We start from the raw sequence: 27,839 nt of genomic DNA on the forward strand, positions 1-27,839 counted from the left end.
ACTAAAATCAGTTGTTCATGTTCAAACCCTAGTTTTAAGTAGTTTATTTTTTAAGAGTAGAAATTTAGCTTTATGTAGGAGCGCCCTTCTGAGAATCCCACACCTGATGTTCACGTGAACCAAAGGAGAGCTAAATAGAACTAAGATCTGAGCCCAGACAAAGCATTATGGTGTATGGCTGCAACAATCTCTTTACAACCCACCCACAGCTCTTTTAGCATCAAGGGCTGTGTGCTGTGCGTGTAACTCCATCCAGGAGCACAGAGTGCCCTCCAAACCATGGAACTGAATAAAGGGAAGAAGAAGGGGGTAGAAGAAACAGATGTACAAATGGGTTTGTTCTAACCTGCCTTGCTTTTCACTCTCCTCCAAAGCCTTCCTGTCTTGTGCAGCGTAATAAACACTGATTAAAGTAGGTTTAGAATTAAGGGCTGAGGTGCCACCTCAGGAGGCAGCTGTCCCTTATGTCAGCAGGGAGCTGCTCTGGCTGTTGGACACGTAGCTGCAGGGTGCGTGTCTGAGAAGGACAAGTCATCGGGGCCAGCACACTCATGTGTGCATTCTCACCCTTGCTCTCAGGTCCCGTATTACAGCCCGCTCAGTCTGGGCTGCCCTTCCAGCCGAGCTGCATCTTCAGTGCATCGTGCAGTTCTCCCACACCGAGCGTCTCACAGGGCAGCTGCTCTCGTAGGGAAGTTCAGTCCTGTATTTCTGTGCTTTTTTTCCATCCCCGGAGCATCAGGTTCTGCTCAGAGTCCAGGAGGAAGGGCAGGGGGGATCCGGGTAGTTTATGTATGCAGTGTTGCTTGCTTTCAGTACACTAAAACTCTTGGAAGTCAGCAGAGGTCCTGGCTACTGCATTTCTGGCTGTATGCTGTGGGGAGGAACCTTGGAGGCTGTGCATGAGGAAATCTTCTGCAACAGAGACACAACCAGCATGTTTATTACCCCTCTGCCTCGCTGCAGTGAGCTGCCACCCCTTGGAGCTAACCCAAAACCCATCTTGGTTTGCAGAGCTGTGACTACTGCTGCTAGGCAACTGGGTGTTGGTGGAAAGCAGTTGTGACAGCGCTGAAGAGCTATGGCCTCTCTGCAAAGCTGCTATATATAGCACAGACAGTGTGCAGTGCAGGCTTTCCTTTGCTGTCCTGCCAATGGGCCACAGCACAGGCCCTGCAGCAGGCAGGGCTCCATCCCCGCAGCCCGAGGGAACGTGCTGTAAGAACTCATTATGTTAAAAATACACTGCTGTGAGCAGATCCGCCCCTCTCCCATACCCCTTGCTGCTCTGACTTCTCTGTATCTGAGAGGAAAAGAGAACAAGAACCTTCTCTCCCCTCCAGGCCTGGTTCTGTGCTCTGCTTGAAGGGATTTGTGCATATATTTTTTCCCCCATAAGAATGAAGAGCAGTGGTCTGGACATGGATATGAGCAAATATTCCATCCTTCACTCTAGCAAACCAACTGCAGGGTGCACTCTGGAGATACAGAAGACTGAATGCACCAGAATGCTCGGGTAATTAAAGGTGAGAAGCCAGGGCATGAACGAACAATGGACAAGTCAGCCACCAACATGCACGTCTGCAATTTGCTCCTCTCCATTGCTCTTCCAGCAGTGGCATCCAAAGACACTATATATGCTGACCTTAGGTAAACAGATACACAATGGGGTTTAACCTACAACCTCCCTTATTGCCACTGACTGTGTGGTCTGTATGTCCTGTCACTGTTTGGTATTTTCCTCCTTTGCTGCTCCTCCTTATGGTTCCAGAACATGAGTTCTCACCTGGTGTTGGTCTCCGTTCAGCTGTGCACGCTCAGATTTCCACGTTGGGATCTGTGAATCCTTTCTTCCCCTCATTCACCAGCACAGGCTTTTCCGTCCTCGTGTGCCAGACTAAAATCTGAATAAACCAGCAGAAGTCATTAGCCTCGTCCCTTCACTGCACTAACAAACATTCTTGCACATTAAGTCAATAGTGCTATTTAACCATCTACCCTGGAGCCTAATGGTGCATTCACAGCTGCAAGGAGGTTTGCATAAAGCTTCATTTAGGTGGGCCTGCTGCTACCCAGAATGCACAGTGCACAGAAATTACCTATCTTATAGTGTACTGTCTTGGGACATTAACCTGCTCCTTCCATGTGGTTAGCAACCATCTTCCTCCAAAGGCTCATCAACCTTGCCAATGATGTAAGGCCGTTCCCTCATCACCGCAGGATCAGATGCATGTTTCCCATAGTCAACATCCTGACTCTGGTTCTTGCTTACAGTGTTAGCCAACCCTCGGGCATTGTGGAGCTGCATCACCTTCAGGGCCCCTCTCCAACCAGCACTGAAGCACATCAGGACTAGAACTCCTATTAAAATCTGAGCAGTAAAGCTCAATGTAAATCAACACCTACAAAAGAGAACTGGAAAAAATATAAATGGAAGAGGTTGGCTGACATCTGTGGTGGGGGAGACATTATAGGTCAATGGTTCCTCGCAGCTGTGCCATGCTTCAAGCTCTGGAAATGCTTTCCCTTCACCAGACTCAGTTATGCTCATTGCTCAGCACTACAAGCTGGATTGCTGGCAGCAGTTCTGTCCCTTCAGAGCTGTGGTTTCCTGCTCCCTCACCTGCTCGGTGATGGTTCCTCCTCGTGGGGGTCTCCCTCTTGTTGCTATGACAATGCTTGGTGCATTCAATCCCAATATATGCAAACAGTCTCGTACCTGCTCCCTGCTTTTCTAAAAAATGAGGCCATGTTCTGCTTCTAAAGGGCAAACAGAGCATTCCTCAAAGGCCCCTGTAGTTAAACAGGAGCCCCTCCACCTTCCCAAGAAGCCGCTGCTATTACGCTGCTGCAATTACTGCCTTACTTCCTAATGAAAAGCAAAAGCAAACAGGTCTCGCCAAGCAGCTCTTTGGGCAGCATCAGCATCAGCTAAGAGCTCCTCATCCAACAAACAGAATAGCCAAGCCTTAATGCAGGGCAGGTGCTGGAAACAAAGCTGGTGGGCAGTTCTGCTTTCCAGCAGGAGCTGGGAAGATCTGCTCCCATACAAACACTGCCAGCAACGGGGCTTGGTCTCACACAGCTCCAGGCACCAAGGCACAAATACACATTAATAGCTTTTCTTTGCAATTGCATCCCGCTTTGACATTGTTAAATCTGAGTGCCAAAAAGGCAGTTACGTGGAATTAACTGACCACAACTGACTGATTCTCAGAGTCTGCGGCTCAATGCAGCAGCTTCTACTATTTCTCACACGGTGCTCTTTAATATGGGAGGAACAGCTCCATTTTACACAGCAACACCTGCTTTTGCTCTCAGTTTGATGCTTTCCACAAGCAGCACTGGTTTGATATCTCAGAGCAAACGTGCATTTAGCATGGGAGCAAAGGGGGGCTCTGAGTGCCTGACCTCCCATAAGCAGCAGATCCTGCAGTTCACCTGCATTCCCTGTAGAAGTCCTCACTATTGCAACACATGTCGGTCATTGACAGCCTTGTCATCCAGAATCACAAGGCTTGGAACAGATCTAAGAGATTTTATAGCTTTGTCGCCATTGCAGGCTTTTTCATTGTCTTCCAAAAGGAAATTAAGGGTTCTGGTGGTCCAAGCTGAGCTACCACAACTGCCATGTCATCCGAAGGTCCTGGAGCAGGCAGAGTGCTGCAGAACCCCAACTATTCAGATGTAGCTGTTCTACAGGGGATGGCATTGGCACAGCAGTTCTGGAGACTCATCAGGGCTCAACGAGGCAAAAAGAGCCCTCCAGGTTCTTCACGTCCCCTAAAAATCACCAACTCAGGCACTGAGTGTGAAGCTTAACCAACAAAGCGCTGTTGCACAGCAGCCACAGTACTGAATGCTCACTGCAAACCACACAAACCCAGCAGCCCAATTTCAGGAGCAATCTAAGCAAAAAGGGGCAGATCTGCTCCATCCATACCCTGCTGCTCAGGCCCTGAAAGGGAAGGAACACAAAGAGCTCATGAAGCCAACTCCCTGCCTACTCTGCAGCACCACAGGGTAAAATCAGGAGGAAGCAAAGCACTCCTTTACAAGCTTTCTTGCCTTAGGCTGAATTTTTCCTTCCCCCTGCCCATTAGCAGTCAGCTTTAGCTGTTTTACAGCCGTGATGTCACAAAGCAGTCAGCTCTGGTCCCTTTTGCTGCGTAATTCCCTGGCTGCTGCAGGGCCAGGCTTGCTCTCCTCCAATGCACAAGAATTTCTCCCCCTCTCAGAGCTGGTTCCCAGACCCACAGCATTAGTTTGGGGTTCAGGCGCTGCGGGGACACTCTGCTGCCTGTTCTCAGCCTGTGTGTGTGACAGCAGTGCCATTCCCATGGTGGCATTTCACGCTGCCCACACTCACGCTGTCGCCCAGCAATCCCTGCCCAGCACACGGCTGCCAGCCAGTTTCCTTCAGCAACATCCACCTAAATGCCAGGCTGGAGCCCACGGCTTTAATCACAGATCACGCTCAGCCAGGAGGGAAGGAGAGCAAAGAAATGGCTGCTTTTAGTTACCAAAACCACCCAAGTGCACAGAAACTTGCCTCACCCACAGAACTAGAAGTCTGTCTCCATCTGGGGAAACAAGGAGCTGAACGAGCAGCTGGAACAAGAAGCACATCATTTGCAGTGCCCTTGTATTTTGTGTCTGTGCTCTCGTGCTGTTCAAATAGCTGAGGCCGCTGACAAGGTCCCTGTCCTTTAAGGGCTCTGGTTGAGCGCTGCAGCTCGTTTCCTCAGGCACTCCCAGGAAATGGGGAGCAGAATATGTCCCAGTTACATCAACCTTATGGGAACATGAGATCTCTTAGACCTTGATCCTGTCAGATGTAATGTGTCAACGGATTGAAGAGAGCTTTGTGTGCTGTGGGGGAAATGTAGAAGCAGCAGGACACAGAAGTACAGAGCATGATTGTAAAGCCACGTTCCCTTACAACCCCACTGCTAACCAGCCTGGGCAATTCACTTTAACTTCTTTCATTTTCTTCTTCATTTTGGGTGGGTACCAAATGAAGAAGATAAATAGAATGTATGCCTTCAGCCCAATGTAAGGTTTTTGCAGGAGTGAGCATCTGTGGGATGAAGGCAGCTGAACATTACAGCCCCATACATAGCGAGGGCAGCTCTGCTGGAGAGCAGACATCTGTGCTTATCTTACACAGTTCTCTGATCCCTCCTTAATGATGGTACCTGAGCACGTCGTAATCTGTAATGTAAATCTGACTGCAGAGCTTTACAGCTGCAAGCAATGACACTTGCTAGGAGCACACTGGCCCATTGAGAGTCTGCGCTGTGATGCTGGGGACCCCAGAGCACAGACACCTCTTGTCCTCCTCTGCTGCTCGTTTGGACTCTCCTCCTCATCAGAAGGGTGAACAAAACAGCAATTGGAAAATGGAGGCTGCTGGCAGCAACTAAGAGCAGAAAGGCAAAGACTAACCTGCAAAGCTGCACTCAGAGTTTGCCAGGAGCAGACAGCATTCAGTTCTCAACAAGGACCCTTGTAAGATCCCTACAGCCATGCCAGGAAAAGAAATGCAGTCTGCCTCAAATCCTGGGCAGCAATTCCTGCTTCCTTTCCAGCTCTGACCTGCAGTTCTATGTGCAGCACTAGCACGGCAGCCTGTCTGTCAGCACCATTTCTTACCTCCAGCCTTTTCCTAATTCCCTTACAGTGCCCCAACTCTTCTGTACAGCCTAAAACAACCTGAGCATCTCCCTTGATCTGCTGAAAGCACACTAATTTCCAGCCAGCACTTGCTGTTAGCTAGTAGGGCAGTAAGGGGGTAAGAGGCAGAAAGATCTAATTGTAGGGCAAGGCCAGAGCTTTTTTGCAGGAAAAGCTTTCAGCTCTGAAGTGGATAAGGACCTGGAATAGATGGCCCAACACTGTCTCTGTCTGCAGTAACAGCTCATTTGTAAAAGAAGAAAAGTCCTCTTGGGATGATTACACAATGGAGGCTGGGTGGCTGCCTGCTACAGACAGAGGCATGAGCACCAAGCAGGAGTCTCTGATCCCAGATAAAGTCCCTCCAGTGCCTGCCACCCTCTCACAAAGCTTTCAGAGCACTTGACAGCCCCTCTGTTGCTGATGTGCTCTGATTGATGCCTGTCAGGCTAACCAGCATTGTCTCATTGTATCTCGCATGCTCCTGTCATCCCAGCTAGATATCCATCTGCTGCCTCTCAGATTGGACTGGAGAGTCTTAAGGGCAATAACTATCAGCGTGCCCTATGACTATGTCCTCACATCCCATGTATGAGGAAGAGACCTTACCTTAGTGCAATTGGCAGCTTTCGGCTCAAGGTCGTTCAGGGTGACCAGCTCTCGCAGCAGGCTGCTCTCCTGGTAGCCTCCCTTCACTCCTCGTAGTTTGAAATAAGCCTGAGATCGCTGGAGGATCAGTCTGAGGTTCACAGCAAACCCTGCCATGTCTATAGCAAAGGGCCGATGGGGATCAAACACAGTTTTCCAGCCGTAGACCTTCCCTGCAGCATTCACTTTGGGGGACTCATAGCGCAAGCCACCGACGAAGGCGACTGGCCACACCGACACCTTCCTGGTGCTGCGCATCTGGAGGCAAAGGAGAGAGAAGGGCACAGTGGGTGTGTGCTGAAGGATGGGCTGCACACAGCATCCACCACACAACAGACCTCCAGCAAAACACCTTCACCTTCCCAGCGTCCTGCAAGAGACATGTGGGGCCGGGAGCAATGGAGCTTTGTGTATCACTCACCCATGAAAGGTGTGCAGCCCGGGGCTGCAGGAGTGTGGTGCTTTGGGAAGGGGCTTATGGCCATGGGACTGAGTGTGAGCTCAGCACTAGGTACAAAACTTCAAGCAATGGTTGTAACGGAGGTTTAAGTAAGTGGGTTTAGCTTGCCCTGCTATCCAGAGGGATGTTAGATGCCTCCGTTCCCCATAGAGTCACCAGAAATAGATAGAAGCCATCAGGGGACACTTCAGTGTGTGCTTGCCAGTACAGATGATCAGAATGCCCGTCTGCCTGCCCTCCCAGTGCCTGGCCCTGCTCTCTGGCAGCCTCAGCTTCACGCTCTGCTCTCAGCCCAGGCTCTTAGATCAGGGATCTCCCAGAGCTAATCTCATCACTGCTAATTACTGCAAACGAGACCAGAAGAGCTCTGGCACTTGCCCTTCTGCATTATACACATGCTAACGGCAGTGCCTGTCCACGGGGAACAATAGTGCGTGTCTTCTGCATTTCACAGCACGTTCCATTGGCTCCATGTGACCTTAACTGCAGCTCGGTATCAGAGAGGAGAAGGCTCTTTCAGCAAAGCACATGGGTGAAGCAGGCGGGTGAATGAAGGAACCCTTTCTGCTTTATTAATGCACAGAGTCTCTCTGAAGATGCTGCCAGCGCCAGCCTCAAAGGAGGAAAGTGGAAGAAAGACATTCAGCTTGAGTTTGCTTTCAGCTTTAAAAGCGTGTATATTCTGTGGCTATCCAAGCTGAAGTGAGAGCCATCAGGGAAGAGAACGGGGCATGCATGGAGTGAATAAACAGGAGATCCCTGGTATGGGAACTGGCAGCCACTGGAGAAGGAGGCAATCCTACTTTCTTGTCCCATTCTATAGGATCTCAGCCTCAGTAGCGTATGGGAACAGGTCCTTCTTGAGAGGTGAGGTACACATCTCCCTCCAGACCCCTCTCCAGGCAGCACAAAGGGCTCCATGTTTCCAGGATATGAAGCAGGTGCTGTCAAACACATGCTCCTCTCGAGCATGTTAATCCAGAGAGAAGTGTATGGATGTATGCCTCCTCACCGTGTGCCATAGGCAATACTAGGGTCCCCATTAATTTGCATTGCTTTTGACACTGGGAAATGCACACATAACAGTCACATCACCAAGCCCCAAAGGAATCATAGAAATGAGGTTTGGCTTAGGTTGGAGGGAACCTTAAAGATCACTTAGTTCCAACCCCCTGCCACAGACAGGGTTGCCAACCACTAGATCAGCCTGCCCTGAAACCTTCAGGAAAGCTGCAGTGGTACCACTGTACACAGGACTGATCCAGAGCACAGGAGATGATGTATCCAGCACCTTTTGCAGCCCACATGCTGTGCTCAGGTGGCTGGGGCTCCTCCAGCAAGTTCTTACCTCCTCAAAGAGCTCCAGGCTGTAGGTGTTGTCATCATCAGCAAAATAAACAATCCCAGGCTGGCTGTTGTTTTTGTTAAAGGTCTCTCTCAGCCACCTCAGGGCAAGGTTCCTCTGCATGGTCCCCCGAGGGATGCGGGGATCCCGCATGTCTCCCCGCAGCTTGTAGTTGCGAGGGGTCTCCACGTTGAGGTGGGTGTAGTTGAGCCCTGTGTCCCGCAGCAGCCGGGTGATGAGGGGTGTGCGCCGCTGGGAATCCTCCACCAGGATCCAATGCAGGTTTGGCACATGCAGGAGGGTGTTGGCCAGGCGTGTCAGCTCTGCTTTCTGCACGGGCCGGCTGTAGGTGGGTGTAATGACGTGGATAGTGGGAAGGGTGTCTGACCACGGGGGTGGGCGAGTATAAACATATTCTGTCCTCACCACCTCCACAATGTCCCGGTCCGACAAGCAGTATTCCTTGGAGTCCAAGCCTGCAGCGAGATCACGCCGGGAGTCACCACCATCATCTGAGCAAGGGTATGAGAGAAGAAAAACCGCATGGACTCGTTCCTCCGACACCCCCCGTCCCCCCAGATGAGCCAGCAGGCTGTGTACTGATAGCAGGAGATCACCCCCACAGCCCAAGAGGAAAGGAAACAAGCTCAAACAGAGGCTTGAATAAATAAGTACACAAATTAATAAAGGAATCGGGGGCAAACACCCACGAGAAACAAAGTTCCTGCTGTTAGAAAAGCTGCACCCGTCAGGGCCTGAGAGCCCAGAGGAGACAGACTTGTAGAGCAATTAGATCTAGATAATGAAATTAGCAACAGGGACTGATGATCTGTTGTTCCCAAAGAGCTCCAGTGCTCCCGGCACCACACTCAGCAGGGCAGGACTCATTGCACTGGAGCACTGGGACTGGAAAGTGGGGAATCAAACTGGGCTGGAGCTGTTGAACACATGGAGTCCCTCTATCACCTGAAGCTCCCTGCATCACTGCTGGCCAGGACACTGCATACCCTGCTGCTTCCTGACAGGCCTGGGATGTAGCATAGGGAAGCAAGGGTAAGGCACTCAGCTCAAGGTAAAAAAACAAGTTTGTCACTTTTTCAGCCTTCAACTTTCACACTATGTAGAGCAGCAGGAACACCAGCATCCACAGTTAGGAACTGAGAGAGATAAAGGGGCGCTGCCATTCAGAGGTACGGCAGCTGCTCTCTAGTGGGTGCCTGACTCTTAGAGCCCCAGATTTTGCAAAGCCAGCTGCTGCTGGGGACTTCAGATGAGAAAGAACAGGAACAGACAGCCATCAGATCTGATCCAGCAGGGTACTATCTGTTTTTCATAGCATGTTACACGTAGAGCAGCGCAGCCTTTGATACAGCCCTGAACTGAATGAGGGATTTGCACTTGGTAGCTTTGAAGGTGTGTGTTTGGGGACCAAAGGATCCTGCACACGTGAGGATCACATCCTATATAGGGTGAAGCACATCTGCATTGCATAACACAGCTATCTGAAAGCACCGAGCACCGGAATCAATTCAAAAATAAAGCTGCAAAATGCATTGGACACGGGCACAAGATAATTAGCCAGGATGGAGCCTGAAGGAGACATATGAGATAGTTTGCAAACCCTCAGCTGTAAATCCTGGCACATTTATCCACTGTCACTATGTCCCCACTAGCATATAGATGCACATCTCATTTTCAGCACCTGCTACCAAAGGATCTCAGAAATGCATTGCAAGCACATAACAGTTTCTCCCATGAGCTTCAGGTCGGTCTCTATCACCACTCATTTTCCACTGAGCGCTCACAGAAGCGCTCTCAGAGGAAGCATCTTACCAAGGGCACCAGCAAGTTCAGGACCGGGTCACAGCAGGGCTGTCTCCGTGCTGCGACTTCATTGTCCACGGTCATTCACCAACAAACTGGTCCTAGTTTTTATGGCATCAATTCAGATCACTATATAGAAAGGATATTTCTCTAAACCCCATTTTGGAGCCCAATAGAGATCCCACATCCTGTGAAACACCTTTTGGAGATGAGTCCCCTTTCCCTTAAGAGCTGTCCTAAGCCTTGTAGGTGGCTGCAAGTCCAAGTCCTCCAGGAAAAGGTAAAACTGTTCAGGATGGACTCTGTGCTCCTGACAATTCCAATGACACACCAGAGTGCTCAGCAAAAGAAAAAGAAACTGCTGAGGATGGAGTGAACATTACAGTGAAAAGGGTAGAAAATCTCCCAGAGCGAAGGACTAGAGACAGAAAATGAGCTGGCCTTCTTCCCCAGAAGGATGCCCAGAGAATGGAACAGCAAAGAATAAAGACTCCTCCCTTAAAAAAAGATATAACTGGGGAGTAAAGGAAAGCACTCTCCTTCTGTGCTCTGTTCCACTGAATCTGGATGTAGGTGGGGAAGAGCTCTCCAAGTGTAGGGAACATGTCCCATGGCTTGGAGACTGATGTCTCCAAAGACTCCTGGAAAGCACAGGGCTGTTCCTGCAGCAGAAGTGGGGAAGCTTCTGCATGAGCATGGACTGGGAGCGGAGATGGGAATGGCTGCCATGGAGAGATGAAATGAGAGAGATGAGGACGAGGGAGTGATGCGCAGACTTGGCATGGGCTGGTTTGATTTCTCTCACCCTTGTGCACTGCAAGCAGTGGAGCAATGGTGCTCTGGTGCCAGACGGTGATTAGTAGTGTCCAGGGCAGAACTATCAGCACGATAGCCAGGATGTCTCGTCTCTTCGGCATCTCCAAGACTGACTGGACCCACAGCTCCTCATTACCTGACAGTGAAAACCCCAGAGACAGAACAGCAGAGCAAATGGAGAACAGAAATAAATGGGCAGGAAGGAATAAGGACAGAGAAAGAGAACGCGAGAGAAAAGAGAGAGCAGCGAAGGCGACACGACTCATAGGTCTTACCAGTGCTTACAACCCACCCATTGCAGAAGCAGGTTTGGAGGGGCCTCAGCTGCTGGGACCAGGAGAGCACTTCTATGGGATGCTGTTGGGGCCTCCAGCAGGAACCTCAGGCACCCATCTGGCAGGAAACCTGCAACACAAAGCAAAGGTAAGAAGGCAGAGAAAAGTACCAGGTTGCTGCTCCACAAAGCTCAACAATCCTCCCTGAGAAAAGCAAACTACACCAGGGCAGTGAGCGACAGAAATGTGTCCAGCCCCTCCAGGAGAGATGGATGCCTCCTGGGTGCTCAGGGCCCTGTTTTCCTTTGCATTTGCTCACTGAACAAGGCCACCACATCAGCCGAGCAGCAGTTGCTCAATACCAGTTCTGATCCATGCCCAGAAGGACCCTTCACCCCCAATCCAGTTGTCTCATAGTTCAATCAGCACAGACCCTGTGCTGGCTCCAGCAAAGCCAGCAGCTCCACACACTGCCTGTCTCTGTAATCCTTCAGCTCTGACCATCCCACTGGCACCTTCGATGCAGCCAGTTTTAACTCAGGCTTCCAATGGCCTGTTCAGGTTCATTTCTTCCACCTCGGAGGTGTTGCAAGTGGAGTATATTAAACTGCCACAGCAGCTTAGTTTGATTCAACACAAGCACATACAAGATTTAAGCAGACTGTATTTTATCCCAGTATCTTGGCAAGAGAAGTACATCACTTAGCAGGGATACACACGGCGGACAGTTTGCAAACACGGGTAGCAGTTTAGTACCGCTGTTCCCTGGTGGGGGAATACATTAGCCTGCTGCTTCCAGGGCTGCATTGCAGTCACAAAGAGCCCAAAGATTACTGCAGACAAAGGCTGGAGGTCTCCACGCTGGGCAAAAGCTCTAATCTCTCACCCTCACAGCTACAAGCTGCCTGACTGTTCTCTTTCCCTGCAATGCCCTAGAAACCATCAGATCCCCTCCTTAAATCACAGGGGAGCTCCTGAAGCCCAGGTTCTGGATGTGATGCATACAGATGCTGCTTTGCGGATGTTTTTCCTGACAGCCATGGAGCTTGCTTTTTCTCAGTTGTATTGGGCAGTTGTGGAGAGATCCAAGCTCAGAGCTCCAATTTAGCCCTGTTCAGACTGATCTGAATTTTCCTTGTCTGAGCCTCGACCATAGAGCTGCACATTGAGTCTATGGCACCGAGCCCAAGGGAAGACTTGAAGTGAAATGGCTCCAGGAACGGATGGGCTGTCCCTTTAAAGTGCAAGCAAGTGATATCTAAGTCCCTGGATGGATTCTGACTCTTCCAGATAAGCACTTTAATCACAGAGGTGTTCCTCTGCCAGGGAAAAGAAAGGGTAGGGATATGCCTTTGTCCTTCAAATTCACATGCAAATCCTCAACAAATGTTTTGGGGACTCCTTCATGTTAACCCACACAAAACCTACAAACACAACTGAGAACTCCCAGTCAACTCCAGGAGGGCTCTCTCTGGGGACACATCTATAACCATGCCAAAATCTGGGCCAGGGACCATGGTGCCAAGTGAGCGTGACATAGGACAGCTATTGTTCTGCAAGGGTGTTCAGAGGAAACAACAACAAAACCCCAAACCAGCCACCAAACACATCCCCTCTACTGAGAATGGGGCTTCCTGCAGCCTGGTTTTGGGAATCAGTGGTAAGGAAACTTTCTGAGCCCTGAAATAAGTGCTGTGCAACTGGGCAGCCCAAAGGCTTTCTAGGAAGCATCTCCTGGCAATGCAGGTTTGTCCTTAATTTTTTCAGAACTGAAGAAATCAGCCTTATCCAGACAAAATAAAGCAGATAGGAAGAGGAGGAATTGTTCCAGCAAACATCAGCCTTCTGCTCCATCCCTTTCCAGCTATTAAAGCAAGAGAGATCCTTCCTGCCTCACACTGCCAAGGCACATGGTGCCCTCAGGAAAGAGCATCTGGCCTCATCCTGCCATTGTGATAGTGCCTGAACAGAAGGCATGGAGCAATGGTACCCTCTGATTTCCCTGCTAAAGCCAGCAATGCCCTCTGAGCACACCGGTAGGGCACAGAAGGGTGCCTCTGAAAGGCCCCAACACCTTGCAGTGCCTCTCTGCAAACACAGCAGGCATGGGGCAGTGATCCTGCAAAAGAAATGCCTGCATGGACTGACATGCACCAAATGCCCTGTTTGTCAAAGGCAGCTTCCCCTAAAGCCAGTACTTTTACCTCTCCCTGCCTCCTGCTGATCAAATCCCAAATTTTCAATCTCTTCCCATAGGACAGCTCAATTCTGGGCTTTATGTGATGGAGAATGGGCACCTTTAGGCTGGGACACTGCATGATTTCTGTGCATAGAATAGAGGAAAGCCAGCAGGCTCCAACCATTTGTACACTGGTCTCTGCAGCAGCAGTTCCTTTTAATTTGCCACAGAGCATTTAGCAGCTTCCAGGTCACTCATGTGTCAGTTGGTGCTCCAGGTGCCAGCACAGCTTTGCTCTCAGCTCCAGGGGATGATGCTCTGCCATGGGAATGTATCTCACTTGCAGCTGCCTCCCACACTTCTGTACCCCAGCAAACACAGCATTCCAGATGCTCAGTGTTAATTCACAAAGCGATGTTTTATTGATGACCCCAATAAACCTGACCGAAGGACACGGTCAGAATTCTCCTGGGCCTCAGTGACGCTGCCATGCTCCCTCCCTCCATCACACCTTAAGGCTTCAAGAGTTGAAATCCATTTTCTCCTCCAAACAACAACGGTGAGGAAATAGATGGTCGCCTCTGATTTCATTCTGCTGCTGTTGAGGAAAGTCACAGCTTGGCAGCTCAAAGCTCACCCTGCAGCCCAACAGCCCCTTATGACCAATGCTGCCCCAGGATGTTTGCTGTTGTTTGTGGGGGAAACACTGCTCCTCTTCCAGGCATCCGCTCCCTTCCTGCCCCCTCCTAATACCACTCTCTTTTTGCCACTGAAAGGTTCAGAACAAAACCTGGCTTGTCTCCAGTTGACAATGGTAGGAAAAGGAGGGGGAACACATTGAAATGTGAATTAATTAAAAAAGAACATGCTCCGTTTGCTTCTATGAAAAGCAAAAGTATGGAAAACCAAAGCAAAATAAGACAAACCATCAGCTCAACTGTAAGCAATCCCGGAGTTAAAGCATTCCTAAAACAAAGGTGTTTTGCACAGGTTGGAAACCTGTCATTGCCAGAGCCGGATCTGACAAAGGCCACGTGGTGGGAGAGACTCCTCATCCTCCGGCAGAGGGCAATGGTGGCAAGGCATGGTGATATCAAAAGGGCATTCATCTAATAAAAAAGCTTTAATAAATCCCAGAGCCATGCGTTAGTAACGTGTTGGCTTATTAAATGTGGAAGGTTCTTTTTTTAGACCCGGCTAATTGGCGTCAGCTCTGACACTTGCCATAGGGAACGTTGGTTTGCTCTGCAGTCAGGTTTAGCGTCACTTTTCCCCTTCCCTCTTCCTTTGGGGCTGCTCAGCCCCACAGCATCGCTCCTCGGTTTCCCCTTATTGAATAGGAGTAATTTGGAGCACATTCAGCTGAAGAATGGGTTTCGCTGAGCTTGTGTATACGCATCAGTCACCAAAGGAAAAATATTGCCTAGATGGAACAGCACCAAAAGCTCCAAGCCACCCAAACAAACATCCTCTATGTGCAGAGAGGAGCACCAAGCTCTGCTGCTGGCCCATGGGGAGCAGTGCAGCCCTGGGGTCTCCTTACCCAGCCCAGGGTCCTGTCCTTACCCACAGGGTCCTGTCCATGAGCTGCTGTTTGGCAGAGAACCTTTGTAAAGCACTGGCTGAAAATAAAGGTAGCAATAAAGCCTCTTGCTCGTTAATTACTCTGTAAGCCGTAACTGCCTAAAAACCCCATAACTTTAATGGGTGCTATTATAAGTATAGTAGCAAAACTACAAAGCTAATTGTGGTTTAGTTATTAAGTAGAGCGTTGCTAGAACTGAATTGCTTATTCTTTGATATAGGGGGGTGCTGACTCCACCCTCAGCTCTTCCCAGCTCTATGGGCATGAGGGCTTTGCAAACTAAGAGAGGGAGTTTAAATGCATCAGAAACATTTCTGATTCCTGCTGCTCCTCTGGTAGTAAGAGCAGAACCACATCCAGCCATAGGAGCTCAGATGTGACTCTCCAACACTGAGCCCCTGGTTGCAACGAATGGGACTGTGAACACAGATTGTCTCACTAAAAAAGTACAACCAAGATAAAACCTGAAAATGAGCTTCTCTGAACAACACTTAGAACTGAAAGCAAGCATGAGCAAAGTGGATCAAGGGAGCTCAACGCAAGCACAATTAGTTTCTGTAACTTATTGCCACAGGACACTAAGGAGAACAAGAACTTAACAGGATTCAAAAAGGGATTAGTTGTGTATGTGAATAAACTGCATATCCAGAATTAGAATGAGCCACCCACCCAGTTTGGAAACACAGACACCGCTGAGTCTCGGAGCTTAAGCCAAATTTTAACAAACACCAGAAACTTTTTCCTCTCCACATTAACCCCTTCCACACTGCTCTGCCTTGGCAGGTACCTGCAGTGATGGGCAGGGCTGGAGATGTGATGACACTGCTCCTACATTGACAGCAAACACCCTCACATCTTGCTACTTCCAACAGCAAAATGGACCTTCTGCTAAGTGCTAAGTCCTTAAGAGGCTTAATACATTGTCCTAAATGTGTTTCCTTTTCTGTACAGAAAAGCAATCAGCACCGCAGCAGCAGGTATCTCTCTATTGCAGTGCTTTTGAAGAGAGTTGAACACAGGCTTTGCAATCTGTTTGCTCTCAGCAAGGCACCATCAAAACCATGTCACACACTTGGCAGCAGTTAGTGTGGGTCCTTGGGATGCTCAGCATCCTGGCCCTGGCCAGCAGGAGGTCCCAGGGGCTGTGCTGGTGGATTGGGGTTGTTCCAGCATGGAAAGCTGTGGGTTGACTCGAGCCTCAGATTAGAAAGCTCTTCCAGCACCCGCTCCTACTTGATCACTTCACGCACTGGTTTTAAAAAGCATCTCTCTTCCTATTGAGATGAAAAGCTGTTTGACTTACAGCCCACTTCCAAAATAGAAAGGCAACTGGGAGTTGTTATCTTGGGGAAATGCTGACGACACCCATGAAAAGTCGTTCAGCTTTCTCTGAGGTTGCTCGTGGGTGAATGCTGAACGTGTGCTGAGGAAAGAGCTCCAACATCAGCTCCTCATCCTTCTCCATGAAGTCTTCTCAGGCTGGTGACACAGCAATGCCTCAAAATAGCCCCTTGCTCAGCTAAGGCCACGTCAATGTTGTCAGAAGCAGACGTATCTCCGGACTCTATTTCCATCTCCGTGGTCTGCATGACACTGAATATTTTACGCACCGCTGACTTCCATGGATTTTTAAAAGGGACATTAACAAAGGATGACCCAATTTCAACATGATTGGTCTAAATTCCACAGCTCCATAAGAGGCTTTGCATATGCTTTGTCCGAAGGGGTTGATAGCAACCTACCAGAGGTGTCAGGCTGTGACAGCCAGGTTCCTCCTTTCCCATTCAGATTTCACAGGACTTGCACCGTGGAATCACTGAACCAAAGATGCCAAGCTAACACTGTGCACCATGGGGGCTTGCCTTCCTCCCTCTGCCCAAAGAAACCTAACAAGTTAAACACGCATAACATAGCTGGGTGATGAAATGAGTGGCACAGCTGTCAGAATAACAAGGTTCACCTGACCAGCACCCCCTTCATGTCTTTGTTGTCAGTGGCTGAGAGCCACTTCCAACGTGCCCTGTTTGCAAGGAGCTGCAGGAGCCTGGCATTGGTTGCTTTGCATTTTAGAGGCTCTAAGAGCAGCCATGCAGGCAATTCAAACCAAAGAGCTTCTGTGCTATACATCCACATGTAAATTCCTGCCTTCTTGCACACCGTCTGCTTGCTGTGGACAAGCCTGCAACAAAGTCAGCCCAAAACTGTAGAAAGCATAGAAAATCCCCAGCTCCCATCTCCATTAGACAGCTTCTTTAAAGAGATGAGGCTCAAATCCTAAACCCTGCTCAGTGCTGGGGGTTAAACAGCACGTAGAGACCGCCAGCCTGTGACCTCTGCAAAAGTCACTAATGGGACTGAGGGATTAACATCGATTCTTTCAGGCTACGGTAGGGAAAGGGGGTGGGGAGGGACCTGGGATGATAAAGCAAATGCCCAACTGTAATTCAGCAGCTTGCAACACAATCAATCGTTGCTTGCCGTTCCGCAGCCCATTTGTGCAGCCACAAACCTACACAATATTCTCCTCAGAAACAGGAAGGTCATTTTCAAACTACCTCCCTTCAATTTCTGGTCACCGTTGAGATCCAACAGGGTCTCCTCACACCACAGTGCCAGCCAAAAGCAAGCACATGGGGCTCCTTCCATCATACACTTTCCCTTCTTCCTCTATCTCCTCTTTCCAGAGTGAGCACTGAAGCTTTGCCTGCCTGGGAACCAGCTGTCAGGATAACGTGGCCCGTCTGCCAGCTGAGAGGCATTTGGAAGGCAAGGATTTCTTTGTGTCTACCAGCAAAACAAACCTGTGTGTCAATCCAATCAACCCACAGCCATTCCAGCAGTGCCCAAGGAGGTAGGATTTGGCTCTCAGTTTGACTCTGAGTGCAGAAGGCAAAGGCTAAATCCACAGTTTGTCCAGCTTCCAATCCAAACCCAGATCTGACACTGGCTTCCCTGTGGCTGAGTGATTTTGGCTCACCTGCACCGCAGCTTGCTCTAGGGGTGAGATGAAAATAGCTGCCTACTTTTGGACAGGAATGGCAAGGCTCAAGTAGCTCACAGGCTAAATAGGGAAACGGCACAAACTCTGATGCTGCAGGTGCTGGCAAAGCACAGCTCTCACCGATCTGATGGGCTGGTGTGTGTGCCCAGGAAAGGTCATTTCTCCGAGTTTTAAAAACACCCAAAGGCCAAACCCTGCACAGATTTTGAATAAGAAATGCAAAAGCCAAATAAAAGCTGGTATAGAATTAAGCCAATGGTTTCTCAGCCCAAGTCAAAGCAGAGTGAAGCAGCAGCTCCTATGGAAGGCTAATCCTCACAAGTGCCTCTGGTGCTGCCCAGCTCCCCAGCACAACTTGCCAGCCCCTGTCATGTATGAGAGCACCTCCATTCTGTATGCAAACCTGACCTGCTCAGCCAGGCACTGATCTGTCTCCAGAATAGCCAGGAGACTGGAAAATACTCCCCATGAACCACACAGTGCCTCATTTCAAGGAGCTCAAATGTGCAAGCAGCTAAAAGTACATGGGTATAACCTGCCATACAGAGCGCTGCAGACAGGGATGGACAGCCAGACTCCCTTGCAGGGCCACACATGCAAGGTGAGGAGTGAGATAAGCTCTTAGATAGCTCTGCGAAACCAAAGAGTTTTGTAATGGCTGCTCTAAGAATATTGTAATCATGTGGTAATTATGTTGCATGCAAATCAACCAGGCAAATTACATCGTTATTATTACAACCAAGCTCATGGCAGGGACAGAGGGGCAGGCCATCCCCTGCCCAAGGGCAGAGCAGAGGCAGGAGCACTGACAGGCACAGCACAGACCCACACTTTGCTCCCTCCAGTTCTGCCCACCCCAGGCCACGGCACCCTGGAAGCTTCTTCAAGCAACCTGGAACACATCAGTGCTTTCCTACACTGTATCTCGACATGCAACGCTTAATTAGTCAGGTTGATTTTCTTTTATTTTTAAATTAAACAGATATCTTTAAGCACAAGTGCAGCCCTTGACATTTGATTGGAGCTGTCAGTCTAGCAAATGTCATCGCTGCAGATGACTAATCTTCAAGAATAAGGCAAACTTACTAAACTCTTTGGCTCAGTTGAAAATGAGCTACAACAGTTGAGATAAAGAGGGAGAAATAAGTGCTGTCTGCATGCAGGAGGGCTCAGCACCACACACAGCCAGTGCTTGGGCTGATCCCAGACTGAATGGGATCAGCACCTCCACCACAACCCCTTCCCTCCCACAGAGCAAGGGCTGCATCATCCACAGCTGCTCTGTAACAGGAATGACGCAGGCTGCAGGATAAGTTATTAACTTCAGCAGCCAGAGTCTCTCCCCATTAGAGCAGAATGGCTCAAGATGCCTGTGTGAGACAAAAGGGACTGCCAGGCAGAGCGCAGAGCGCACGAGACAGAGATGAGAAATAATGTTGGCAGCATTATTAAAAGATAAATCGGAGGAAGAAAGGAGGTGCATGCGTGGGGTGAGAGCTTCAGAGGATCGTAACAAATCCTTTGCCACCATCAGTTTCACAGCTGTTGAATTTCCCAAGCAAGGACCAGGGCAGCAGCTGGGAGACAGCTCGGGTCCCCTGCTCACCCCATCCTGACAGCACAAAGCCTTACAGGCACTCAGCAGCAGGTGTATGGCATTCTATATGCTCCTACCTAGCACCTCTTCACATGATGAATGTGACAACACCCTGCTGCTGGGATTCAGCCCACAACACTTCCATCCCAAGGCCCTTTCTACTACTCATATCCCACCCAGCCTTTTCAGAGCATCTAATTTTTGCTCTTGAGACTCTTCCCTGGTAAAAATCATGCCTGGTATAAAGAAGAAACTGATGGAGAGAAACAAGTACTTCCAATTCCTACAGAAGGGCATTCGAGGAGCTGCACGCTCACTGAAAATGAATGCATTAGAGTCATGCCTTGTGGACACACCACTATTATAAGGAAGACAGTGGGGAAAATTATTCATTAATAGTGACTTCTGTAGCTCTAATCTCCATAACCAGCTGCCACTTATACAAGTGGATCAGAGCCCATCTGAATAAACCTCTGAATATCCCTACAAGCCCGTGTCACACAGCCAAAGTCAGGCTCTCCCAAGGGTGTGATGCATCCCTGCAGCTACTGCAAGAGCTAAGGATGGGAAGGGTGAGCAAATCTTGTGTCTCACTGAGGCTGTGGGGAGCATACAGTCAGGGAGTGCCATAAACTGGCTGGCAGCCTTTCAAGGATGGCAGGCCTGTGCCAGATTTCACTTCTGTATCCCAAATTAGAAGCAAAACATGTCACTAGAAAGGTGAAAGCTGTGTCTCAAGGAAGAGGCCGCTCTCAGTACCACTGCATGAAGGAGTATCTCAAAGCATCTTGTTAATCTGAGCACAGCAACCACCTCACAAAGAACCCACAGCTCCCCGGGTCCAGCAGGAGCCCTCAGGACTGCAGCTGACCCCATGTGTCCTGCTGCCTCCTTTAGAGACACAGCCCTCTCCTCTACCTGCCCCTCAGCAATCAACAAGTGCATCTATTATTCAGAAAAATTATCAGCTTATCCATGTACCAAAATGGGTTCCAGATACCACATCCAGCCCCTAGTAAAATCCCTCCTGCAAAGCTGCTCTTTTTGCTGCTCTCCTGCTTTGATGCTTCTGGAGGGTTTTACAGCTTTGTTATAGCAAAGGACAGGAGTTAACAGCCCTGTCAGGCCGCTCCCTCATCATCTGGTTAATGTACCTCATTAATGGCACAGCAAGCATCACTCACCTCCTGTACACTCCACAAACTCCAGCCTTTCCCTTGGGCCTGCAGCTGCATCCCAGCGGGGATGGAGAGATGGCAGAACATGACCCAGAAGCATTGCAGGGCCAGCTGTATCTCAGCAAAGCTCCAAATTTACCCTCCACACCACAGTCTATGGAATTCAGATGGAATAATCACAGATCACCCTACTCTGGTCAGAGAAATGTCATTCCACAGCACTTACTGCCTTTTGCTCTCCTACTTGCTGGGAGTGGGTCTACCACAAGTACATTCCTTCACAGACTGGTGAGCACAGTCCTGGCCCTTGCAGGGCCACCTGCGTTAACAGCAATGTGTCGGTACACATTTCTTCTTTAGCTTTAGAAGCTGCTAAGCAGATGGAAAAACAAAGCGAGGAGCGCAGCCAGAATGCCTCAGCGCCCCGCTGGTATTTATGGAGCAGTCCAGGGTAGGTGGGAGTTGGCCCAGGCACCCACTCCTCTCTCATTTCATGTTCCTCTGCTCCATGGCAGCACCGCTCATGCAGCTCTGCTCCTCTCTCATAAGCATCTGCAGCCAGACCCACTCGTCCACAGCAGCACACAGAAGCATCTCAGCTCTTGTTTTGGAACACCAATGGGAGACAAGAGTAGGGTTATTTAAAACTACAACCTGTCAGAAATGGGATCCTTCTCCTCCTGGTGGTGATAGGAGTTGGGCTTCCTGTTTGCCAAGAACAGGAGTGGGACCTGAATCATGCTGACATTATGTTATCGTAGTGCTGGAAGTATTATAAATGCTCTGCTTGCCAGACAAATCCTGGAGCAGCTTCCAAATCCCCTCAAAATCCCCACTTGCCTCTCTACATTCATCCATTCATGAAATCCAGAGCGGAGCCTCAGCATCCATCCTTTTACTTTCGGTCTCAACCCAGCTGTATGAAAGCTGGGGAACAGGCAGAGTGCAGGTATTTCTTCTGAATTAGCCTTCCTTGTCTTTCAGGTGCCAAATCTGGCAAACCAACCGTGCCAGGGCATTTAGGAAAGCAGCTGAGACAGGCCTGTCTGCTTTCACAAAGCAAAACACGTCTCATTCCCCTTGACCACAGCAAACTGCAGCACTGGTGAAACTGGGGTTCTGTCCCCATTCACATACTGCTCATGAGGCTGGAGAGCAGACTGGCTGCAGATTAGGTACTGCAGCTGTGAGCTCGCAGCTCCAGACGAATTCCCACCGCCCATGTCACTTTACAGCTGAATCTATGCAAGCAGACATCAGTAAGCAAAGGGATTCCCACCTTTCTGCAGCCACCGTTCTTTGTGCCACAGCTCTCAGTTCCTTACTTACTCCTACTGGGCTTTGACGGGGTTCCCAGACAGCAGACAGAGCAGAAGAGCAATTTCCTCTGACAACCCAACCCACCAGTCAAGATTGCACCAGGCAGGAATGGAAGGAGAGTCTGAGCACCACTTCCCTCACTGTGAGAGCTGTGTACCAGCTGTTGTTGTTTCAGAGAGGACACAGAAGGGCCCAACAGACATCAGTCTTTAGTAGGCTCCATGGTGCACACACACCTTTGCAACAGCCTGGAGCTGGATGGAGAGAATTCTCAGTCACGATGCAAAGCCATAAATCACTTCCTCATAGGCATCAGAGCTGGAGGCTTGTATGCATTTCTAAAGATTGGTCCACTCTAATGAGCAAAATTTCTCCCATATCTCTGCCAGAAGACTCTCAGTATGTTCACATTCACCTTTTCTTGTCAGCATCTAGCTCTCCTTCCACCTACAACCATTTCCTCTGCTTCCTTACACGCTATGCTTCAGATGCACGCAGCACCAAGGAGCAGCAAACCACATCTCAGGAGCTAACAATAAATAGCACTGCAGGCAGTGTACAGACTGGAGCTGGGCCAGCAGTGACCGATGCAACCACACACCCTTTGAGTGCTGACATATCACCTGCTGTTACAGAACAATGCAGGGAGCCTTGCAAAGAAGGTTAGCTCCTCTCCTGTCTGGAGGAAAACAGCTCTGATCCAGGCAGGAAGGGGATCTTAAGCATTTCCTATTTATTCTGCTGTCACTGCCAAGAATATCACACTGTGCTCCCCATGGATCATCCGGAGGGGTTGCTGAGTACCAGTGCAGCTGGCAAATTGCTTAAAGGCTCCGTGGTGCTGGGGCAGGGCCAGGAGCATGCGAGGTGTGTGTATCTCAGAAGAGCTCAACTCTCTGTACAAAGACAGAATGGATTAACTTGCCTACAGCTGTGGGACAGACCTATAGCAGTGCACAGCTGGGAACTGTTTGCCCTCAGTTCTCCCATCTCTCAGCTCCCTGGAGCTGTGGAGTTCCATTAGAAAATGTAGGAGGATATGTTCAGTAGTGAGTAATATGCTGTGCTGCTTAGAGTACTTGGGGGTGGTCCACACGTCTAATCAGGATATTAAGATTAATTATGAGCCACACCTTGTGATCTCTACTCAGCAAGGCCCTTATTCGCTTGAGGAAAGTGAATCCAGCCCTGACATCAGCTTGCCAAATCAAACACAAGCAGTTGGGATTGGCAGGAGAAAGAGGGAGAATCCATCCTCACTCTTCAGGCCTTGCAGCTGGCAAAGGCCACCTCTCTTGCCATCCAGGGAACAAATCACTGGGAATATCCCATTTCAGGATGTCCTCAAGTAAAACAGAAAGAATGACATAGTACAGAGAGTGTGGACCTATGAAAAAGATACTGCAGACGGCCTTTCCTGTGACATTGCTTCCAGAAGATGCTTTGCCATAGTGTGTATTGAAGCTGCTCCAGCCATATGTCTGAACAAAAAATAAAGCAGAGGCCCACTCAGTTCTCAGGGCTGCTGCATGGCACTTCACAATGCAGAGCTGTAAAGAAGTGTGGGGTGAGAAAACCATAAAGGGCAACAGCCCCAAGAAGGATGCTGACCCAAGTCTGCTGCGTCCCTGGGAGTCGGAGACATAAAGCAGATCTGGAACCCAGGCAGCCTCTCATGCTGTGCATCCCTGCAAGACAAAATGCAAAGTGACGCAGAACAGCCTGGCTCTGCATCCTCTCTTCCTGTGGATTCACATCTGCACACTGGATTTTGTTTGAAGAAGAACAAACTGCTTTTGCACAACTTTCTTGAGCTGGCAGCAGTGAAACAAGGGCAAGAGAGAGCAAAGGTACTGCAAAGGGCAAGACTGAATGAGACACTAGGAAAAAAGAACTGCAACATTTGCCCTAATTTGTCCCTTAAATAACAGTTCTTTTCACTTCCCAAGACTTCTGCTGCTGCAATGTGAGGGTTCTGGAAAAAAAATTCAAAGGGCAGATGTGCTGCTTTCCCTTCAGAACGCATTATCGTGATGCTGAGCAGCCAGCGTTACACAAGTGGGGTCTGTGCTCACACTTGGCAATTGGAAGGATTCTTGGTCAGCTCAGGCCAGATCTCCCTGTCAGAGAAATTATTTACTAGAAATTGGTGGTGTTGGGGGCACGCTGATGTGACACAGCCCTGCACACCAGATGCACTTACGGCTCTTTTTGCCTCAGGGGTTGTACAACTGCAGAGCAAAACCCAGAAAGACACGGAGCAATGCTGCAGGTCAGGGGAGGAGAGAGAAAACCCCAGCACTGCTGGAGCTGGCTGGGGCTGAGACACTGCCCTGCTGAGGACAAAGCCACAGGAGAACAGAATCACAAACTGTGCCAGGCCTGTGACACATCCAAGGTGACAGTCCTGTCCCTGGCTCAGGGCACTGTTCCTCCTTAGAAGGACGGTATTTATTCTCCACTTTGAGCCACCTCATTGGGTCAGGAAACATCGAGATGCCAATTAACACCCATGAAAGTTCTTCTCTGTACCAACACATACATGTAGAGGGAGAGCTTTCCTTTGGATGCCCTCTCAATTTGCCACCTTAGAGAACAGAAATGACACGAGGTTTACATCCCATCTCTTGCACCTTCCTCAAGTTAGCCCAGCTCAGAAGCAGCAGCTCTCATTAGAGCCGTTACCACCTCACTACTGACCCCAGATTCCTAGTGCTGTGCAGGAGAGCTAAGTGCTTCACCTGGAATGCCTATGGGAAGGCAGGAGAGATTCAGAACTTGGGTGCATGAGATGGGAAAGTACTCACAGTCAGCATCGCTCATTGCGTTTCTTCCCTCTCTTATACCCCAAAATATTCTACCAAGAAAACAAAAATGTTGCTCAGCTACCTTCCCCTCCTTGCAGCATCCACTGCCCTGCCAGCTTTGCCCACTTCCAAGGCTCTTGGCTCATATCACAGGGTTAGCCTTTCTGACACAATATCTTTCTTTTTCACAGCCTAATTACTCCATCCCTTCTTCTGAATATCTTCCATCTTTCTCATTGCTTTGAAGCTGATGCAGAGAAGAGTTTGGTGCTACGTACTGAAAGTTATTTTACCTTCCCCTCCCCCCCACACGCCTCCATTTTCTCCCACCTTTTTCACACTGACCCTGTCAGGTTACCCAAGCAATCCCAACCATCTTCTCAAGCCAAATCTTGGTCACTTCATTCCCATCAGAGACTTGCATATAGGGAAGCACTAATCACACAAACAAGTCAGCAAGATGCACCTCAATGGCTCAATGTCCTCACATAAGCAAGAATTACTCACAATACAAAAGGAAGCTCCACTCCACATTTCCACAGCCCAGCTTCTGTACTGATGTCCATGCACATACACAACAATGTTTTCACAAGTTGGCATCACCTTGCTGTAGATGTTCAGGAACACGTGTCAGACAAGCACACAAGACCTACGAACAGACTGCACTGCCTCTGAGTCCATAGCAAACATCAGGCTGTGAACTCCTTACAAGTGTATACAAGCTCTTAAGTCAATCGACAGCTCATCGGGGCTTGTGACTCTCTGCACTGTGTGCACATGATCTGTGACATGCTGCTAGCAAAGTAATCAAAGCAAATTCCTCCCAGCTCCATGACAAGCTGAAGACCCTCCAAGAAGCCCCCAAAGGTGCTTATGGGCATGAAGTGGGTATGGTATCTACATCTGGAGACATCAGGACTTCCTCCATGCTTTCCCAAACAACATCTGGGCTGAGCCACTTCCCAGCATGGTTTGAAATTGTACTTTCTGGTCTGGCTGAAAGAAATGAGGACCTTAAAGGTCACAGATCCAAGAACTATAGCAGAGAGAAGCTCAGCAGGAAAAGGGCAAGCGTCATTTGTGGACTGCTTCATTGATCGCTATGGACTTTCTGGCCGTTAATCACTATTTCTCATCCCAGTCCACTCACACAACATGACATGACACAGAGATCATCCTCAGCTGGCAGAGCATTGCACAACCATTTCTTCTTCCTCAAAAAAAAAACACCCCAAAAACCAAAAAGCAAAACAACCAACACTTGGAAAGCTTTTCCCTTTAAGCAGCCCCAAAGTTGGCTCTCGCCACTGGCTGGCACGAATGAAAGGGACTTCAGTTCCCCCTCCTCCTAAATCCCTGCTCTTTCTGTTCAAAGAAAAGGCAGAGATTGACCCAGGAAAGAGAAAAGCAACTCTCTGATTGCCTCTCACCTCCCTCCTGTCACTCTGCAGAGTACACGGGTGGGCTCTGGGGGACACAGGGCCATTGAAGTCCCCAAGCAGATCTTGGAGAGCCGCACACAAGCCCACGAGGGGAGCCCCAGAGCAGGTGCAGGGCTGGGAGGGCAAAGCTGGGAGCACAGTGCTCCTGGAGGCGAGACATGGGCATTTTTTCCCAGCCAACCTTTCCCCAGGCAAAGCAGCCTGACATCCTATGGCACCCAGCCTGAGAAAGGGAGGTAAAGCGATCTCCAGCACTGCAGCCCCCAAGACCCCTTGTGCATCCTTCAAATACACTGAAAGAGATAGTAAAATTGCTTGGAGTCTTTCTTGCTTCCTCCCACACCCTGCCCATTGCATGCACACATACACACACCCAGCCCTAGTGCATAAAGGATCTCTGTCCTGCTCAGCTCAGCCATGCAATGTCTGTGAGAGGCAAGAGTTACCTTATTCCCACAGCCTGAACCGCCTTCTCTCTCCATCGTGGCTGGGAGGCTGCTCCCATTCATGCTTTAATCCCTGGGAACAGAGGCACGATTCAAAGCAGCTGTTCACCCACTGGAGTGGGCTCCCCCCAACAACCTCCTCCTCCTTCTCTCCTCCCTTTTTCCTTGTTTGTTGGGTCCGGATTTTATTTATTTATATATATTTTTTATGTATTCTTTCTTAATCCAGGCAGCAACAAAAACGCTCCTTCATCGTATCTCTCTGCCTCTCCGTTTCACCCTCAAAGAAATGCAGGGGAGAGCTCCTTCCTCCTCCGTGGACCATCAGTTCCCCAGGTCTGTCTCTCTGCAGCGGTAAGGGAAGGAAAGAATGAGAGAGGGAGCGAGCGTGGGAGGGAGGGAGCGTGCAAACAGGGAGGAGGAGGCCAACGGGATGCGGGAGGAAGGAGCCAGAGCGTGGCTGACTGCTTTGTATCCAGAGCAGCGCCGACAGCCCCCTCCTTTCCCCCGCTGGAGGAGGTCTTGCGCTGCTAATGGTCTGTACCAATTTATTCCACTTAGGCAGGGGCACTTCTCCCTGCGACAGGAGGAAAAGCCAGGAAAGGCTCTGAGATGGCCCCTTAAGGAATTGGTTGTTGCTATCCTCACTCCACGGCATCACCCAGTGAGTTTACTGCCACAGGCAAAGGGAGATGCTCTCCCAGCTCAGCAGCAAGAGGGAAGCATGAGGCTGGAAGGGATGGGTGCGAGGGACGGGTCTTGCTGGTGAGGAGGCTCAGCACCATTCCGAGACAGAGTGGTGACATGATGCTAGATGGAAAGCAAGGCTCTCAGGAAGGCAGGCTGAGCTCTGCTTCATGCAGCACCCTTCGTGCCTTGTAGCACACAGACTCTGACTGATGGCTCCCAGGCTGAGTCCACCTGGGCTCTGAACCAGTGGGCCCTACTCCTTAGATGTCACACAGCTCCTCTTATTTAGCATCATGTCTTTCCACACTCCTTAATGTGAGGACAATCGCACCAAGTCCATGGGGAGCTGGGAGTCACATCTCACTTCTATGACCTGTGACAGTGCAGTGAGACCTTAGGGACACTCCATTTCTCTGCTGGGGCCACTTAGAAAAGGAAGGGCTTGAAGGGCACAGGGATCAGAAAAAGATCATATCTTTTGATACTGCTCTTTAACAGTTAACCCAGGGAGGGCTGACTCATGCTCAGCAGCAGAATTCTCTGAGATGGC

At 49.7% G+C, this 27,839-nt stretch overlaps 1 protein-coding gene across 7 annotated transcripts; it reads right to left on the reverse strand.

The window, feature by feature from the left end:
* Positions 1 to 18: 18 nt before the first annotated feature.
* B3GAT1 (beta-1,3-glucuronyltransferase 1) lies at positions 19 to 27,203 on the reverse strand. Of its 7 annotated transcripts, none has more exons than XM_015883909.2 (7): positions 26,600 to 27,203; positions 11,062 to 11,174; positions 10,759 to 10,905; positions 8,133 to 8,641; positions 6,286 to 6,582; positions 1,787 to 1,904; positions 19 to 912 (listed from the first exon to the last, which is right to left on the reverse strand). In XM_015883909.2, the coding sequence occupies exons 2-6, from the start codon at positions 11,063 to 11,065 to the stop codon at positions 1,818 to 1,820; spliced, it is 1,044 nt and encodes a 347-aa protein (XP_015739395.1). In that variant the 5' UTR covers positions 11,066 to 11,174; positions 26,600 to 27,203; the 3' UTR covers positions 19 to 912; positions 1,787 to 1,817. The 7 variants fall into 7 exon arrangements, with proteins under 7 accessions (XP_015739395.1, XP_015739398.1, XP_015739400.1 ...); XM_015883912.2 differs by having other exon boundaries at positions 19 to 915; positions 8,133 to 8,605; positions 26,600 to 27,196; XM_015883914.2 differs by having other exon boundaries at positions 19 to 915; positions 8,133 to 8,605; positions 11,045 to 11,174; positions 26,600 to 27,193.
* Between the last annotated feature and the right edge of the window lie 636 nt (positions 27,204 to 27,839).

Source organism: Coturnix japonica, chromosome 24, assembly GCF_001577835.2.
Source record: "Coturnix japonica isolate 7356 chromosome 24, Coturnix japonica 2.1, whole genome shotgun sequence".
Lineage (NCBI taxonomy): Eukaryota > Metazoa > Chordata > Aves > Galliformes > Phasianidae > Coturnix > Coturnix japonica.

What these genes read in the sequence shown, in the direction of transcription:
- B3GAT1 (XM_015883909.2), bottom strand. An exon ending in GCCTGGAGCTCTTTGAGGAG is followed by an intron (nt 6,583 to 8,132) that starts GTAAGAACTTGC and finishes CTTTGCCTCCAG; the next exon opens with ATGCGCAGCACCAGGAAGGT. An exon ending in AAGCTGCCAATTGCACTAAG is followed by an intron (nt 1,905 to 6,285) that starts GTAAGGTCTCTT and finishes TGGTTTATTCAG; the next exon opens with ATTTTAGTCTGGCACACGAG.